Raw genomic sequence first — 19005 nt, 5'->3', positions numbered from 1 at the left:
ACCTTTTTCCCTGACCAAGCTACTGTTAGGCCTAATCAGCAGTGTACTTTGAAGTACTCTCTCTGTGAATCCATCCCTCCATGAAACTCTAGGGCACTGAATGTCTGTCTTCTCAGGAACAGCTGCTGAACTTGCCTGGGAAGAGAGCGATAATCATGTCAGCTGTCTCCCTTAGGGGAGCTAAGTGTCCTGGTCTAAATCTGACACTAATATATCATTCTCAGACCAGCCTCTTTGAATCCTTAGAAGAACTATTAAAACCCAGCTAATGTTTTTACTCTTATCTCTCTCATCCCTTCTACTCACCTCTTGAAATGGCAGGGATAAAAATATCTAGGCTTTCCTTTCTTTCACTCACCTATAAAAAAAAGCCTTTTGTGTTTTCAGTGGTCTGCTTTAGTAGACTTGTTATGTTTTATATCTGAAAATATATTAATCAAATCTGGCATCTGTTACTGCTGTTAATATTCCTTGAATAACACAATAGGTGGACATCGTGAATTCTGTATATAAACAGTTGCAGTGAATTCAGTACCCATATCCTATTACCACCCTTTCATAGAAGCCTGGGGAAAACTCTTTCAACCAGTGGGTTTCATATGGTAGAACTGGGTTTTAGTGAATATTGCTGTCTCTGAGTGTAAGGGTGTGAATTTCATTTTCCAGTTTCATTAGCATGTAGTAGAAAAGGACACACAGCACTGTAGACAGGTTACATTTAGGGACAAATTTAACCCAATCAGAGAGTTTCTCTTTGGAGACAGAGCAGCTGAACACATTCAGCAATTCCATCTTTCCCTTAATTCCTGTATCTATTAAAAGGAAGAAATTTGGGGCGCCTGAGTGGCTCAGTCAGTAAATGTCCGACTTCGACTCAGGTCATGATCTCATGGCTGGTGAGTTCGAGGCCCCGCATTGGGCTCTGTGCTGACAGCTCAGAGCCTGGAGCCTGCTTCGGATTCTATGTCCCCTCTATCTCTGTCCCTCCCAGCTTGTACTCTGTCTCTTTCTCTCTCTCAAAAACAAACAAACAAAAAATTTTTAAAAGAAGTAAATTATCAGTAACAAAATGGAAGTTGTAGAAAATATATTTGATAGCATTTATATCAGTTTAAACAATATCATATATAGTTTAGGGATTCTATATACCATGTGAAAATAGTAATAAGCATGGGAGTCACCTAATGCAGTAGAGTGGTTACCTCTCGGGAGAGGAAGGGATGGGATCAGAGAGCTCCACAGGGGGTTTCTGTCATATCTAGAAGCTTTATTTCTTAAGCTCTTTGGTAAGAAAATAGGTGTTTGTTATGTTATTCTCTGTACCTTGGTATATGCCTGCAGTATTAAGTCATCATAATAAAATCAGATCGATAGACTTTCCCGCATTATGAAGCTTAAGTCCTACCTGTCTTGCAGCTCAGTGCAGCGGAACCATAAATGCTCTATCATTAATATTGAGGCAGAAGCATATTAAGCAGTGTTAGATAGTAAGAGAACTGAAGCCATACTTTCAGCGGGATGTTTAGCTCAAGAGAGTGTCCTTAAATTGCCACCAAAGGGCATCCAAAAAAATTCCAAAAAGCAAAACCAAAGGGCATCCAGCGTGACTTCTTTCTGCTTAGCCAGAGCATCTGGGGCGATAATTGACCAGTGAACATTGGATTGGAGTGTAAAGTTATAATCTGTCAAGTACATGTGTTAGGTATATAAATTTGTCATTGTTAAATGATGATCTCTAAGGTTCTTAATTTTATCTACGAAGTCCTTTAATTTGTTCTGTGATAAATTTGACATGGTAATCTAACAGCAGTAAGAGCATAAAAGATGAAGGCACACATGCCAAGATCTCCTTTTTCTTCCCCTTTATTTTAAAAAATGTCTTATTTGGGGAATTGTAAATTTTTAAGCAAGATGTTTTTATGGTGAGTGATAGCTAAAGACTATACTATGTCATTGTGAAATGCAAAGGTGAAAGCCAAACAGTTCTATAATTATAGTGATCTAGATCAAGGTTTCTCAATCTTGGCACTACTAAAATTTTGGCCCAAATAATTCTTTGCTGTAGGAGACTGTTCAGTTCATTGTGGAATGTTTAGCAGCACCTCTAGCCTCTACCCACTAAATGCCAGCAGTACTCTCCTAGTTACAACCAAAAGTGTCTCCAGACATTGCCAAATGTCCCCCAGGGGGCAAAATCTCCCTTGGTTGGGAACATCTAGTCTAGAGTTGGGCAACCCTCATACTACAAAATACCAGAGTCTGGAGAAAATATAAAAATCCCTTGAAATACATATAGCTGTGAATGCAACAAAACAAGGGGCATCCCAGGAGCAAAAACAAAAAGGAAATTGAAAACCCGTGTACAAAGAGGAATTGGTGCTGATGCTATTTGGGTGGAAGGGGGTTAGATTTGCTGATTTTGATATAAATATAACAGTTTTATTTTTAATTGATACATGATTTACATACAGTAAAATATGCAGATCTTAAGTGCTCAACGGATTTTGGCAAGTGTATAAGTTCATGTATCTGCCACGTAGAGCAAGATATAAAACATTAGGGACATATGTTTTAACTGCAACTCAAGTGCTGGGAAGGAGGCTTATATATAAAAGGTACAAACTTGGAACTGAGACCCCTGTATAAAGCCAGGGACTCTTGAAGGGCTATACCCTCAGTGAAAAGGAAGTCTAGAAAAAAAAAAAAAAAAAAATCCCCTTAGCACCAGAAAGTGTTAAGGAATATTGTCTGTCCTGGCCTTGGGGGTAGAGGCAATGTTGGATAGGTGCAATCTCCTCTAAAAATTTAGAACCCTGGGCCCGCCCTCACAAGTGCTTAGAGTTTGACTTTGTACCACCACTTGATCTAGGAACCTTAAACTAAGAAGTTAACTTAAAAAGTAGATCCAGGGGGCGCCTGGGTGGCTCAGTCGGTTAAGCATCTGACTTCGGCTCAGGTCATGATCTCACAGTCTGTGAGTTTGAGCCCCGCGTCGGGCTCTGTGCTGACAGCTCAGAGCCTGGAGCCTGTATCAGATTCTGTGTCTCCCTCTCTCTCTGACCCTCCCCTGTTCGTGCTCTGTCTCTCTCTGTCTCAAAAATAAATAAACGTTAAAAAAAATTTTTTTTTAAAAAGTAGATCCAGGGGCACCTGGCTGGCTCAGTTTGTAGAGCATGTGACTCTTTTTTTGTTTTATTTTTTTTTAAGTTTATTTATTTTAAGAGAGTCAGAGACAGCACATTGGGGACGGACAGAGAGAGAGGGAGAGGGAGAATCCCAAGCAGGCTCTGCCCTGTCAGCGCAGAGCCCAACCTGGGGCTTGAACCCACAAACCATGAGATCATGACCTGAGCTGAAACCAAAAGTTGGATGCTTAACTGACTGAGCTACCCAGGCACCCTGAGCATGTGACTCTTAATCCCCAGGTCATGAGTTCCAGCCTCACGTTGGGTGTAAAGATTACTTCAAAAAAAAAAAAAAGTAAATCCAGCTTGTTCAGGTCCTGCTTCAAACTAACCATTTCTCTCTCTCTCTCACTTTAAACAAATTAGAGACAGTGACAATCAGGGTAATTTGACCTCAGACTAAGTATTACTGATACAAAGCAATTATTAGTTTTGAATTATTATTTTTAAGAATCCTTTTATTTTTATGATTTTTTAATGTTTATTTATTTATTTTGAAAGAGAGAATGTGCACATGCATGTGTGAGCAGAGGAGGGGCAGAGGAAGAATCCCAAGCAGATTCTGAGCTGTCAGCACGGAGCCCAACACAGGGGCCCAAACTCATGAACTGTGAGATTATGACCTGAGCCGAAATCAAGTCAGACGCTTAACCAACTGAGCCACCCAGGCACCCCTTTAAGAATCCTTTAAAAAGAAATGAAGTAAAATGACATGCTATCTAAGATTTGCTTTAAAATAATCCAGTGAAGAGAGGTGGACAGTGAGTGGAGATGTAGATGAAACAGAATTAGCTGGGTGTTGATTATTGTTGATACTACGTAATATATACATAGCAGTTCATTATGCTATTCATTTTACTTTTGTATGTATTTAAAAATATCCATAAAAAAAAAAGTGCTCCAAGGATGGTAATACTTCTGGAGCAGTGGATAGAAGCAAATGTAAAACCTCCATGGAGGACATAACCTCAACCCATCCTGTATAGTATTCCCCCAGATAAAGTCCTGCTGAACAGGACGCCATCAAATATTACAAAGCACCATGAGTGAGAATAAGCACATAGAATAAATACCAGAATTAGACCCCTAATAACTTTGGGTAATAGTAATATTAGAAACCATAAAGTAACCTAGTGAATTTAAATGGTTAATAGTAATATCAGAAACCATAAAATAACCCAGTGAATTAAAAACAAAAAGGAACAGAAAACATGAAAAAGAATAAGACATCCCCTCCACCCCAAAATCTGAGCAAATTTGGAAACCAACTAATTAGAATTTCTAGAATAGAAAAATATACTTCTTAAATTTTAAAACTCAAATGACTAAGTTGGTAAGACCTACCTTAAAAGAAAATTAATAAGTTGAAAGATAAATCTGAAGAATTTAGAGAACATTGCAAGATAAAGGTGCATGACATAGAAATTAAAAGAGAAGAAAATAAGAAGATTCCAGACTATATCTCATAGGATTTCCAGAGAAATTAAAAAGAGGCAATACTTTGCAGAGAAGTATTTGAGAAATTCCTAGAATTGGCAAAATGACATAAGATTCACAGGATGCACGGTGAATCCCATCTCATAAGTAAACGAAATACAAGAATGGAAATAGATTATATAACTTACAGTTTAGTACAGGAGGAAAGGAAAATAGAGAATATTCAATAAGCCAAGAAATGAGATGAGAAAATCTCAGAAAAATCAGGTTAAATAGCATAATATAATAGAAATCAAACTTATTGGTGATTACAATAAATGTAAGTGTACTTAATAGTTAAGGCAGAAATTGTCACATTGGATTAAAAAATGCATCTATGTGCTAGGCAAATGGCTTATTGGAAGAAAGATAAATACTGGGTCATTTCAGATAAAATACAGTCTAAGGCAAAAATTGTTAGAGATAAAGAAGTTCGCTATAAACTCGCTGCATATAACAGAGATATGAAAAAAGAGAACAAAAATGGACATAACTGCAAGCAGAAATCAACAAATCCACAATTGTGGTGGGTGATTTTAAGACATGTCTGTTGATAGAAGGTAGATCAAGCAGATAAAATATTAGAAGATTTGAATAACACAATTAAAACTCTTGATTGAATGGATGTATAGAACTCCCCAAACCCCATTACAAACTGCTTGTATTGTTCAAGTTCTCAGAAAATATTTACAGAGACTCAAAAAGCTCTAATCCCTAAATCAGGTTCTCAACAAAATTCAAAAACTGGGCATAGAAAAACCATATTCTCTTGTCACAATCCAGCTAAGGTGAAGATAAGTAACAAAAATACTCTTCCTTCATGTTTGGAAATTAAGATGGAGTAGTTTACTTTCCCCATACAATATGCTCATGCGAACTTCTATTTTTAGATTAACAGTAGATCCCATGGTGAGTTTTATAAAATACTAAGTTGTCCTATTTGGAACTGGTCAAAGACATCAGTTTTAGCCTTTCATAGTTCTTTTCTAGCTCACAGGATAATGCCTGCCACAGAACAATAAAGCAATAAATACAGCACTTTTCAGATGAAGGAATGCCATTAGTTACATATTCATTTTTTTTATTAAAAAAAATTTTAAGGTTTATTTATTTTGAGAGAGAGAGATTGAGAGCAGGAGAGGGGCAGGGAGAGAGGGAGAGAGAGAACACCAAGCAGGCTCTGGGCTGCCAGCACTGAGCCCAACGTGGGGCTTGATCTCACAAACCATGAGATCCTTACCTGAGCCGAAATAGAGTTGGATGCTTAACTGACTGAGCTACTGAGGCACCCCTATGTTGTTTTTCATTTTAGAGAGAGAGGGGGCGCCTGGGTGCCTCAGTCAGTTAAGCGTCCCACTTCGCCTCAGGTTATGATCTCATTGTTCATGAGTTCAAGTCCCGCGTCAGGCTCTGTGTGGACAGCTCAGAGCCTGGAGCCTGTTTCATATTCTGTGTCTCCCTCTCTCTGCTCCTCCCCTACTCGTGTTCTGTCTCTCTCTAACTCAAAAAATAAATAAACATTAAAAAAAAATTTTTTTAGAGAGTATGCACAAATGGGAGAGGGATGGAGGGAGAGAGAGAGAGAATCTTAAGCAGACTTGACACAGCACAGAGCCCAACGTAGCGCTCAATCCCTCGTCCCTTGGATCATGACTGGAGCCGAAATCAAGAGTGGGACACTCAACCAACTGAACCACCAAGGCGCCCCTCATATTCACCTTTTGTTTCTAGACATATTTAAGCGTCTAGAACTTATATTCCCATTAAATTTAGCCACAGATAGGGCAAAATACATAGCTACGGATAGCTCTAAACAATTAAATGTAGCTGAATTAACAAATACTAAATTTACTAAATTGTTCTTTCAGCTATTAAAATGGAGTTTTAAAGAATTAGAAGTTAAAAAATTAAGTTTCTAGTCTTACTGAGTACTTACTATATACACAAGGCACAAATCTAGACATGAGGGTGAGGTAGGGGTGTTGTAGAAGATGCTGACCCTTAAGAAATTTATGGCTTATCTTACCTGAAATTTCAAGTGATAATACTCATCTCAAGCTGAGGTGTTCTGAGGGGGAATGCCTGTATGTAATCGTGCAAAGAAAAACCCTGAAGTTGCATTAAGTGCTGAAGAGGAAACCTGAAGAATTTGGTAAACGTTTCATGTTAGGGGCACCTGATTGGCTCAGTCGGTTGAGCCTCCAACTTTGGCTCAGGTCGTGATCTCACAGTCATGGGTCCCAGCCTGTCATCAGGCTCTGTGCCCCTAGCTCACAGACTGGAGCCTGCTTTGGATTCTGTGTCTCCTTCTCCCTCTGCCCCTTCCCAGCTCGTGCTTTGTCTCTCTCAAAAATAAATAAACATTAAAAAAAAATTTTAAACATTTCATGTGAATAGTTAACTTTAGCTTGAGCTAAAGTGAGATCCTTAGAAAAACAATATTGTATATTGTTTTTTACAGTTTGGATTATATTATAGGTTTTGAACATTTGGGCAGGAGGGGACACTGAAGATAATTGATGTTTGTAAGAGAAATAAATATGAGACACATTTGTAACTGTAGTTAATCAGTATTAACTTATTTTTGCTTAGAAGGGAAAGTTAGGGGAATGTACTAACTAAACCTGTAAGAAAAAAAAGTTTTATTTTCTTCACTAAACATCAACGGCTGGTCATGCCACTCTGTGCCCCCTCCATGTTGGCCTTCTACCAGATAAAAGGAGTGGAACAAGAAAACTCTTGGAGGTGCTCTTAACAGCAACAGCAGCATTGTTCAGGAAAAGAAGGGCAAATGCTGCTTTGATGGGTTGCGATAAGCTACAAAAACAGAATGTACAAAGTGGAGTGCGTGCTGACTGATAATGATAACATGGTGTGTCAGTTGATATGTATCTTTAAGACATCTTAGCATCAGTCCAGTTCTTTTTATGTTCTGTGTGTTGTATCTGGTTCTTACTTGGAAATACTTACACCTCAAAACTCTCCTGTCCAGATTCCTTGCAGCCTTCTGTAAGAATATTTACCTTTATTATAGAATCTTTCACCCTTGTTGTAATTCTTATTTACCTCTCTACAAATGAATAGGATAGCTCTGTGACCTCAGGCAGCTTATTTAATCTATTTCTTTGCTGTTAAATATATACTTGTATCAGCCTCTTACAGTTGTCAGAATTAGAATTCCTAATACAGAGAAAGCACTTAGTAAATAGCATATTATTATTATTATTATCATTATCTTATTCTCATTAGAGGGCAGTGATCTCCTATTCTGTCTTCCTCAAGTACTTCTCTTCATTGGCCCAGAATCATTAAAAATGCTTAATATGGTTGCCTTATTTGTTGAGTCTTGTGGTGTGTATAAGACAGCTATTTTTTTTCTCTTTTTTAAAAATTATTATTTTCTTTAAAGTAAGCTCTGTGCCCAACATGGGGCTTGAACTCACAACTCTAAGATCAAGAGTTGCATGCTCTGCTAATTGGGCCAGCTAGGCACCCCTAAGGCAGCTGTGTTCAAACTGTGTTTTCTGAACAGTTTCAAGGGAGGTACTCTTTTTTTTTTTTAGGTTAAGTAGGATTTATTTTCATTTGTAAGTGAACCCTCTTGCAACAGGTTTATTCAATTCTTCTAAAAATGGTAGCATTCTTTTAAACTCTTCTTTTAGAAGCAGCAGTTACATAGATGGAATATTGGATTCAACCTAAAAATGTGGTCCCTAGTTAACTTTGTTATTCTGCATATAAGCATGATAAAAGATTAGGATAGTCTTCACATTTCCAAGCAGAATACAATTTAAAAAGCTTGTCCTTACCAAACCCCTAAAAACAGCCATTTTTAAAAATGTTTGTTTATTTTTAAGAGACAGAGCATGAACAGGGGACGGGCAGAGAGAGAAGGGGACAGAGGATCTGAAGCAGGCTCTGTGCTGACAGTAGAGAGCCCAATGTGGGGCTTGAACTCATGAACCTGAGCTGAAGTCAGATGCTTAACCCACTGAGCCACCCACGTGCCCCAAAATAGCCATTTGAGAGTAAGCCAGCAGAGCATTACATCACCCTAGTGAAGTGTGGGCTTCGTTATATGCACCAGTAAACCTACATGGCTAGCTTCTGCATCCCACTTTTACAGATTTTACACCTATTATGCCAAACAGCATTTTAAACACTGACGTATAAACTCCCCAATAAGATAAAGCAAGGACAGAAATGAGAAGTGTTTATCAGAAACAGGATACACCATCACTTAATAGTCTTCAAACAGTATTGCACTTTAATAGTTTTGACAATGTGCTCTTGGAACAATCTGCAAACAACTCATTTTAACAGACAAAGAACGCTTTTAAGCTGACATGACTGTCCTAAATTGTTTATTAGGTAAGAATGTTACAAACATTGCTTACATTAGTGGTACCAGCGGAGCTGGAGAGGATTGCACCTTCTCCATGCTAGGTGGCCAGAACCACTAACAGTGTGGTGGAACTTGTGACCCTCTCCAAAGGCTGTGTTCTTGCAGCCTGCAGATGTCAGTCCTTGCATCCCCCTGTGCTTGTGGACTGGTTTGGTGATCCAGTGGGTGTCAGGATTTCTACTGATAGCTTTATGGAATGGATCAAAGAAGATAACCTCAAGATTTGTATGTGGAATCTTCACCAACCCAATAAGAATTCAGGATTCTCAGAGCCCCACAGTGGCATCCAGCTCGCTCATGTGCAACAGACTGAAGGCTTCCAGTAAACTTTTAGCTGGTTAGCACCATGATGGACAGGCTTGCCCTAGGTCACACCCTCAGGAACTGGGAGTTTGCAGCCACCACATGACACACAAATCCAATCTATGACCTAACCTTGCTTGGCTTTGTACAAGGGAGGTAGTTTTGGATTCAAAAATACTCTATTTAGATTTCATTTGTAAATTTTAACTATCTTTTAAAAAAACTAATTTTTGAACTCAAGTGTTATAAAGCAGAACTTTCAGTAGTAAAGCCTCTTACTGTATGAACATGCTGCCAGGTTGTGCTTTTTCTATCATCTCTGTTTAGCTAATTGAAGGTTATCCTGTTAGTGAAGGCTAAACTGTTGAAAATAGAAACAAATCACAAAAAAGAACTTGTTGCCATTTGTAAATATTTTTCTCTATAAATGTTAATTTATACTCAACAAAATGAAAAAATAAATAGAATCCTGTTGCACATATTTAGGAATGCAACTGACATGTAATACATAACTCCCACTTCTATTGCTTTTTATTAGTCAGAAGAGATTTATTTATTCCCATTGGTTGATTTTGTAATAAATTCATCTTATAAATCCAAATTAAAAATGCATCTATTTTAATTAAATGTGGGTTTATCTGCTACTTTGGGAAAAACAAATATTTATAAGTAACTTGCCATTTGTGTATTCATTTGGTAAGCATTTATTGACACTGTAATGTGGCAGGCATTATGCTCTAGGCTAAGGATATGTTTGACAGGCTACCCTACCAAACTGATAGCCTTTGGCTAAACACAAACCTATTGGGTTTCCACATAATGGTGCATTTAGAAGAATAAAGACTTTATTGCTTTAAGAATACTCTGAAACCACTGATCTGTAAAGTGTCCTGTCTCTTCTAGTCAGTTGACTACCATCATGTTTTTGCAGAGGTCCAGCTGGAGTAAGAGCCCAAGCCCTGGATAGAGATGGAAATCTGGTAGAAGATTTTGTATTTGATGGAGGAGTTGGGGATATTGGAAATCGCATTCTTCATGTGAGAAATGCACCTTCCCCTGCTGCTACTTCTTCTCTTGCAATTTCTGGAATGATTGCAGATGAAGTGCAACAAAGATTTAAATTGTAAATAATGTAAGGAGCTAAGTATGCATTTTAATTTCCACATTCAGCAACAAGAATATACTAATTGTATTCTTTACGGAAAATGATTTGAAAATCTTCTTGTTAGGTATCTCATTTAGATAACAACTGAATTGTTAGAATGCTGTAACATAGAAAAATAATTTTTTAAAGTCCATGCTCCTTTGTGAATAAAGAAGCAAGGTACAGTTGTGTCTGTACTGAATCCTTGACTGTTATGGACCTCTCCTCACCAGCCATGATCTGGAGATTTGACTCTTAGAATTTCTGGAAACGATGGCACAAAAAATTGATTATTCCCTTAACTTTTTGTCTTTATAGTATCTAAGCTTTTTTTTTTTTTTTCTCTCCTAGATCAGAAAATATAGTATAATGTAGGTTGCAAACCTCCTTTTAACTTTGAAGGATCAAATGAAAACTCACATTATTTAGAGCAACAATATTTGTATTTGGGAATTTAAAATTCTCGATTTAAAGAAAATTTATGAAATTTCACATTTTTAAGTAGTTTGAATAAGATTCTATCTCAGCTATAATATTTGTAAGAAATAACTTTGCAAAGGAAATGCAAACCCTTTATTATTCCCAGTCTTTTTATAAGTGACTTGGTGTAGGGTTCCCATTAAATCCAAACAGCAGTACACTATGAATGGTTGTTGCCTACTCTTTAGTCTTCTGTGGTTGCAAAACTAAAAGAACTTAGAACTGATAGGTTTTTATGTGAGCAGTTTTAGAATTCTGCCACTGACATATAGAACTCTGTAATTTTAAAAATTTACCTCTATATCTCTGTTTTTCAGTCATACCAGGTTTCTCAAACGTTAGCCAAGATCACTATTTTATTCATGCCTACTTGGTTTTCAGGGATTCTATGAACTTTTATGAGGATATTTCTTCATTTTGAGGAAATACCTAACTTTGAGGCATTCACTTTTGTAAACCGCAAAAGTGCCTTACATTCACGTGTACTTCATGAGTATTTAAATTATTGCCCAGTGCCAGTACTGTATACTGTATATATGTGTGTGGTATCTGTTGAAATGATTCTTGCAATTCAGAAAGTTGGAAAATAGAAATATAAATGAATTTATGGCAGCCCATTGATTGGGGAAATTTTATTACAGCACCACCAGTTAGGCGAGACATTTTCATCCCTTCCCTCATATATACTCTCTCAGGATTAATCTTCCACTCTTCATTCTTTCCTCTTATCTCTCCAAATCTGTGTGATAGATGAGTAAGAAGGATGTGCATTTTGACTGAAAGGAAAAACTTCTGTTTTCTTCTTTTTCACTTCAAGCCTCAGTGATTACATTGTCTGAGCTACCTCAACCATTAACTTGAAAGGCTACACCATCAACTCATGTTCAAGAAGTAGCACATCCCAGGTAGAGACTAGGCAGTTATTTGACACTTGGGATGAACATATTGAAAGCATTTAGAAATCATTCACAGAAGAAATTAGCCCTAATGGTTCTTCATAACAACTGATTCCTCCAAGAAATGTGACACACAGGATATTTTTCTGTTCCATCGCAAGACTATTAAGAGATGGAAAATTTTACAATTCTCTATTTCATAAACAGTGAGATTACATATATACTAAGCTGTGAAAGACTGAAATTATAAAAATAACTGTCCTCATTAAAGCAACCCTCATTCCATTTGAGTCTATATTATACCCCAAAAAATATAAGTGAAAAAAGTTATTGAAAGTGTTTTGAATGTGCAGGTTATTCTGTTTGTAAAACATTTTATATTTATATCAATAGGGTTTTGTTGTGTAATACTGATATAATATTTAAAAGTTTTGTGTATTTCTGAGATAAGAAAATGTAAATTAATATTAAAATATTTTAATGAGTTTTTGTGTTGTAAACATAATTTTTAGTTTCATAAAACTGATTCAAGTGAATTTTTTGTGTGTAAAACATGAACTATCATAGCTTTAAATAGCAGCCAACCTTAGAAAAATGAAAAAAACTATTTGCATTTAATATAAAAATGAGGTTTATATTTTAGGTAAAAAGTAGAGCACTTCCCCATTTACAAAAATGGCTTTCCACTTGGTAGTGGTGGCAATATCTGGCTCACCTCAGTGTCATCTTCATACCCCCAGAGCACCAGGGAACATGGTTTCTGTTCCATAGCAGAATATATATATAACACGTAAACACACAGTGCTTTGCAGGCAGTGGAGGGGACAGTAAATCAATCAAATCGGAATTTCATAAATCATTATAGTTTCTCTTAGGAAGACATTCTGGTATGTTATCTTTTACACGGGGGGTTGGATTTCTGGGCATAAGCCTCATATAAGGGTGATAGGGCACATGATCTGTCTGAGAGCCTGCTCCAACTTCTTGCCAGCAGGTTGACTGTAAAAGGACCAGAGTTAGCTACAGCAACAAACCATGAAAGTGAGTGACAATGACATTTATTGTTTCCTGTGGCATTGCTTTGGTTTGCTTCTGACTGGCAGCACTTGTAGCTTTAAATACATCGAGGAAGTAGGAGAGAGTAAATGGGAGAAATGTTGAGTAAGTCCTTCTTGAAAAATGCTTTTCAGTGCAAGAATATTACTGTTAAAATTTTCACTGCCTTTTAAAATTTGAGATGTGCTTAGATTATTCAAGTTATCTCCCAAAAGACAAATTCTAAATTTCTAAATTCTAAAAAGACAAAATTAGTACTTGTCAAATAACTAGCATATTAATTTTAACTCAAATTTATGACCAAGTATAGTATCAGTATGTTTAATACTCCAATTTTTAAAAAAGATTTTGTTTTTAAGTAATCTCTACACTTAATGTGGGGCTCTAATTCACAACCCCGAGATCAAGAGTAGCATGCTTTACTCACTAAGCCAGCCAGGTATCCCTAATACTTCTATTTTTTAACACTTGAAGCAAGTGTTTATTATTTAAAAAAATTTTTTTTAAATATTTATTTTTGAGATAGAGACAGAGCATGAGGAGGGAGGGGCAGAGAGAGCGGGAGACACAATCAGATGACGCGAGATCACGAACTGAGCCAAAGTTGGACACTTAACTGGCTGTGCCACCCAGGTGCCCTGTATTATTTTTAAAACGTTTTTTAATTAATCAGTGTTTTGAATAAGTACAACATTCATATGGTTGAAAATTCAAAATGCCCCAAATGTACTCCATGAAAGAATCTCCTCTCCTCCAAGCCACCCAATTCACTGATTCATGAAGCAACAAAAATTGTATCTCTTGTGCAGCCTTGCAGAGATATTATACATAAAAAAATATTGCCTCCATTTCTTTTTACACAAGTGGTAGCATACTCTGCATACTAGATTATACACCCTGCTCTTTTCACTTTGCACTGTCTCTTTGATAATGTTCAAGTGACCTGAACACAGTGGCCTGGTTCTTTTCAAATGATTTTATAGCATCTATTCTGCGAATTTACTATTATTTGTTGAACCAGTCCCTCATACCTACTGACAATTATTTAAATTGTTTATTTCTCGGGCATTTTTGTTTTGCTTTTGGTGCGTCAGTACTACAATCAATAACTTTGTGTTAAATCATTTCACATTCGAGCAAGGGTGCCAAAGGACATATTCTTCGAATTTGCTGGGTCAAAGGGTATGTGCCTTTGCAACTTTGATAGTGTCAAGTTGCCTTTGGTAGAGGTTGAACCAATTTAAGCTCTCACCAATAATATATTAGAGTATCTGTTTCTTCATATTCTCACCAACATAGTATATCATCAAACTTTTGGATCTATGCGGCTATTCTAATAGGTAAAAAATAACGGTATAATTTAAATTTCTTGTAATATGAGTAAAGTTGAGCATCTGTACTATGTTTAAGAGACATACTTCATTTTCTGTGAACTGTGTTTTTTTTTGTATTTGCTATCCTTTTTCTCCCCTTACGTTTGGTCCTATTAATTTGCAGAAACCCCTTTAGATATTGGGGAAATAAACTATTTAGAAAATGAGTTACAAACATTTTTTCCAGTTTGTCATCTGCTTTTTGCCTTACCTTGTGATGGTTTTTGTTTTTGCCACACATTTTAAAAAATGGATTTACCAATCTTCTAGATTTTATATCATAGTAGGTCTTTTGTACTCTGAAATTATAAAGTTATTTTATGGTTTTAACTTTTTACATTTAAGTCTTTGATACATAATGGAATTTATCCTAGCGTATCATGTGGGGTATGGATCCAACATTTTTTTCTAGATGGCCCTTTTGTCTGGTTGGGATTTTTACAGGAGTAATTCTTGGATTATCCCTCTCATGCAGGTGGATCACATTTCTGTTTGCCTAGCTCAGAGATCACAACTCAGATGCCTGTAGAGACTAGGCAGGTTACATAAAAGAGTGAAGAGTGCCAGGTAGGGAGTATAGCCAACTGGAAATGGGATGGCATACTTTTCTAAAGAGGGCAGCCACTACCGACTGCCTGCTTGCTGACTATTCCTTTGCAGGAATGCAGCAGCACCCAGTGTTGCTGGATTTTTGTCCAGAAGCTGGAAATCCATTTTTATATGAAATCTCTTGATTTAAAAATATTAACAATTTTAAAATTTAAATATAGATTTGGGTAAACAGAATGTGTCTTCAGCCAAATTTGGCCCGGAAGGCTTCCAATATCCTCCTTGGCCAAGAATGAAACTTCCTACTGACCACTTTACTCTCTTGTAAGAAAATATAATCACAGTCTCGTTTGACAGCCTAGTAGTTTACAGCTGGAGTTCCGGACGAGGAGAGAAAAGTAAAAAACCGTCTGTATAAGTCAAAGTCTGCCGTCACTGAAAAAGTAATTGGAGAAATACAAGCATTTTACTATCCTACCCTTTATCCCAAGTACATGGGAATGTGGATGTGACTTTATCAGAAGAAATTCGTGATTCCGTGGGTACTTGGATTAGAAAAATAAATTTTCCAACTCTGTCTTTCTGATTTTTGCCAAATGACAAATTGAGGTGTATTTGAGAAGAGGATAATTGTTGAGTTACTGATCCTGGAACTGAAGTATACAGCATGTACTCCCCCGCCCCGCCGCCCGATCTTTCTTTCCCTTCCTCACTGGTGGCTGAGAGCTTTCCGCGTCTCACCTTTCAATCCCCAAAACATCACACTATGAAATAGTTAACTACCTCCTATGTATACACATACGTTAAACATCGTGTCCAGCCCGAATGTCCTTTTCTCTCCCCGCCCTGAATTGCTTCCCATGACTGTCGTCCTCGAAGAGTGGCACCGAGTCAGGCAGGATTGTCTTGGGAAGGTCGAGAGAAGGGAGCGTTCGTGTTAGACACAGTAAGTTGAAGAGTCGATCTGGGACAGGCCCCCAGCAAGCCCCTAGCACAGGCCGACACCCACGGCCGGGCCCCCGCGCCTCTGAAAGTCCGCGACCGGCCGGCGCCTCTGCCTGCTCCGCGGCGCGCATGCTCCGTGCGGGGCTTCTCCGGCGACCCGGGATAATGAGCGCCGGGCCGAGGGGGCGGGCCGAGAGGCGACTGCTGGGGCCCGGAGCTCGGCGGCGGCCCCGGGGCGCTGTGCGCGGTGTCTGAAGGGGCGGCGGCGGCGGTGGCCAGCACTGTGCGCGCGAGAGTGTGGCTCGCTCGCCCGATCCCCAGGGCCCTCTGGAGGTGACTCGAGCGGGCCGGGCAGCGTTGCCTGTTGGGAGGGCGGGAATGAGGCGATGAAGAGACGAGCTGCCGCCGCCGCTCTCCGCCTGCCGCGGCCGTAGCGGTAGTTGGGGCGGGGGCGAGGGCGAGGTCAGCTGTACCCCGCGCGGGACTGCGAACCCAGACAAAGGAGGAGGAGCCGCCCGAGGAGCGGGCCAACGCCTCCGGGAAAGGAGGCCGACGTCTCGGTCGCAGCTGGGGGTAGCCCGGGTTCTCGGGCCGCCGCGCTTCCTCTGCGGACTCTGCGCGAGGCGAGGCCGCCCGGGCCGAGGAAACCGCCCCCGGAGCCCCCGCCCGCCCGCCGGCGCCGCCCCCGAGCCGCCTCGGCCGTAGCTGCGGCCCGGGCGGCGGCGGCCGGCGAGGCGAGGCGGCCCGCGCCCTGCCTGTCAGGCCACCCGCCCGGCCCGGCTCGGTCCGCGGGCCGCCCCTGATGCAGAGGCGCTGCCGCCGGGGCCATGCAGCAGGCGCCGCAGCCGTACGAGTTCTTCAGCGAGGAGAACAGTCCGAAATGGCGGGGACTGCTGGTCTCGGCCCTGCGGAAGGTCAGTGCCGCTCCTGGGCGGCCGCGGGGGCCCAGGGAGGTGCCGGGGCGGCCGCGAGCTGCGTCTGCGGAGCCCGGCAGCAGGCGGGCGGGGGGTGCCGGGCCCGGGGCCCCCTGCGAGCTTCTAACGGAGAGCTGCACATCCTCCCAGTGCCCGGGTCCCGCGGGTCCAGCTGTTGCTCAATGGCTGGCTGTGGGGGGGCTCAACAGTCGCCTGTTGCATCAAGAAGGACGTTTTCTCAAGTTTTTGCCTGGCCCCGGAAGGAAGGTTTTGTTATGATCATAAAAATGGATTTCATGTTGCAGTCATTTTGTCAGGCGACTTCCGCCGTTGGCCAATTTGTTGTCCTCAGGCTGGATTCGGGCAGGAGAAAGTCTCGCTGGTGTTTACATAGTTTCTAAAACAAAAGTTCATTTCCAGACCTGGTAATTACTTTTAATCAGGTTCTTTGGGGGTGTTCCCCTAGGCAGTTTGCTTGTCAAGGGTGTCCACTCACTTAAGGGGCAGTACTGTTTTGTAATATGAATGTGTTTCACGTGTGAAATGTCAGTGAGCCGTAAGACTCCTTTTACAATTCTTGAGGTAAATTTAAAGTGCCTTCTTAACTTCCTGCCAGAAGTGTCTTATCTGTTTACAAAAGATTTCCCCTATAAAATTTGGTGTTTCTTCACTGGGTGCAGTTTAGAACTTGGAATCATTTTAAGGGGGCAAAAAAGGGGCAGCTCATAAAAATCACTCTTTCAAGTTTGGGTGTATATCGCCTGAGTGCATCTCTCCTGTAGGTGATGTCGGTCTTCGTTTGTGCATTTAGATAGTAATCACACTGTCATTTTTAAAATAAACCTTTTTGTAAAGTCAAGACAGAGACTGCAGGATTAGACAGGACACCTGCTGAACATGGGCTTCCATTGCCATTGATGCAGGTTTAGCCCCATCCGCATTTTGTGCAAAATAACCAAGAATAAACTTCAAAATAATAAAGAAAAATAAACATTAACTTAAAAGACTGCACTTGGAAAATAAATGTCCATACAATACATTTCTGTAAGTGAAAGGAAGAGGTATATTTTAAAAGTAAAAACATTTTCCACCTGCATTCAGTTTTAGATTTTCCATTGTTTTCATAATTCTTACAAGGAGATACTGCCTCCCTTGGGCCAAACACCAAGTCATGTCTTTTTAGAGAACTTAGTGGAGGTAACCAGTGGCAGTTATCATTTCATTGGCATGCTGGGTGTTGAAGTATTAAATTGACTTTACTTCCATGGGCAGCCTGATTCTAAACGGAGGGGGAAAGAAACGGGTATGTGCTGAGTAGTGATAATGAACTCTGGCCTGAGTTGAAAGTAAAGGGGGATATGCTTAGATAGTAATTGACTTGTCCATGAACAGTTGCACTCAGCAGAAGTGTGAGTGCAGTTATCAGGTAGGCATGTATTGTTGGCAGTGTGACGCACGTATCTACCTACAGGTACTTTCTGGTAGCAAATAGTCTTTGAATGTATGTTGCATAACTTATTCAGTAGGTAGCTTTTACCCTAATGATCCTGCATGCACAGATTTACTTCTTCAGGTTAGGCTAGAAACAAAGCCAGAACAAGCCTACTAGTCCATTGCTTTGAGACTGTTATTTTGCATTTATTTTCTGTGCTTGTTTACCTGGAGCTCAGGTGTCTTGTAGACTTGTATTGTCTTATACCACAGTTCTCGTATATCCCATGCTTATGGAATCAATACATCTAAGAAAATGTGGTCTTAGGAGGTGAATTGAATTCAAAAAGCAATTTTTATTTAATTCATTAATTTACTGTTATTATAGAATTGAGATATATTCCTAAGGAAGACATTTTTCATATTTTGGGAAAATTTTTGGGTTAGTAATTTGAATTACGTTCAGTTTTGTGGCATTTGGGTATTTGTGGTATTGCAACATGTAGGTTTGTAGTGCCTGCTAAGAGTTACAGTTCATAAAGAGTTCAAGGTTCATTCTTTCTTTGTAGGATGTGTTACATTCTGGTATGTGCCTGCCACCCATACCTTTGTACAATGAGAAATCCTGCCATTTCTTGGGACGCTCTGCCTTTACATTGAAAGCCTCTAGACTTTGGCTTCCTTCAGCTGACAAATAGTTATAAAGACGACCAGGATTAGTAATTGACTTGTAGCAGTAGTTTAGGCCACTAGGATTTTTCTCCTCCAGTTGGTTTTTCCTCCATTGAACATGTGGTATACTTCATTTTTTTTCTTTTTTTACTGCACTTTATTTTTATCCCTGCATT

The 19005-nt window shown here is 39.6% G+C and overlaps 2 protein-coding genes across 5 annotated transcripts in view; both read left to right on the top strand.

The window, feature by feature from the left end:
• Nucleotides 1-12329, top strand: part of L2HGDH (L-2-hydroxyglutarate dehydrogenase) — a 42826-nt gene extending 30497 nt beyond the window's left edge. For all 3 annotated transcript variants that reach the window (XM_042943142.1, XM_042943143.1, XM_042943145.1), the window contains one exon: nt 10301-12329. In XM_042943142.1, the coding sequence (XP_042799076.1) occupies nt 10301-10496 (196 nt within the window). In that variant the 3' untranslated portion in view covers nt 10497-12329. The remainder of the gene's footprint in view (nt 1-10300) is intronic.
• Nucleotides 12330-16559: 4230 nt separating this feature from the next.
• SOS2 (SOS Ras/Rho guanine nucleotide exchange factor 2) overlaps nt 16560-19005 on the top strand; it is a 91360-nt gene continuing 88914 nt past the window's right edge. For both annotated transcript variants that reach the window (XM_042943132.1, XM_042943131.1), the window contains exon 1: nt 16560-16726. In XM_042943132.1, coding sequence (XP_042799066.1) covers nt 16640-16726 — 87 coding nt within the window. In that variant the 5' untranslated portion in view covers nt 16560-16639. The remainder of the gene's footprint in view (nt 16727-19005) is intronic.

Source organism: Panthera leo, chromosome B3 (genome assembly GCF_018350215.1).
Source record: "Panthera leo isolate Ple1 chromosome B3, P.leo_Ple1_pat1.1, whole genome shotgun sequence".
NCBI lineage: Eukaryota > Metazoa > Chordata > Mammalia > Carnivora > Felidae > Panthera > Panthera leo.
This window is presented reverse-complemented; position numbering and strand designations above follow the sequence as displayed.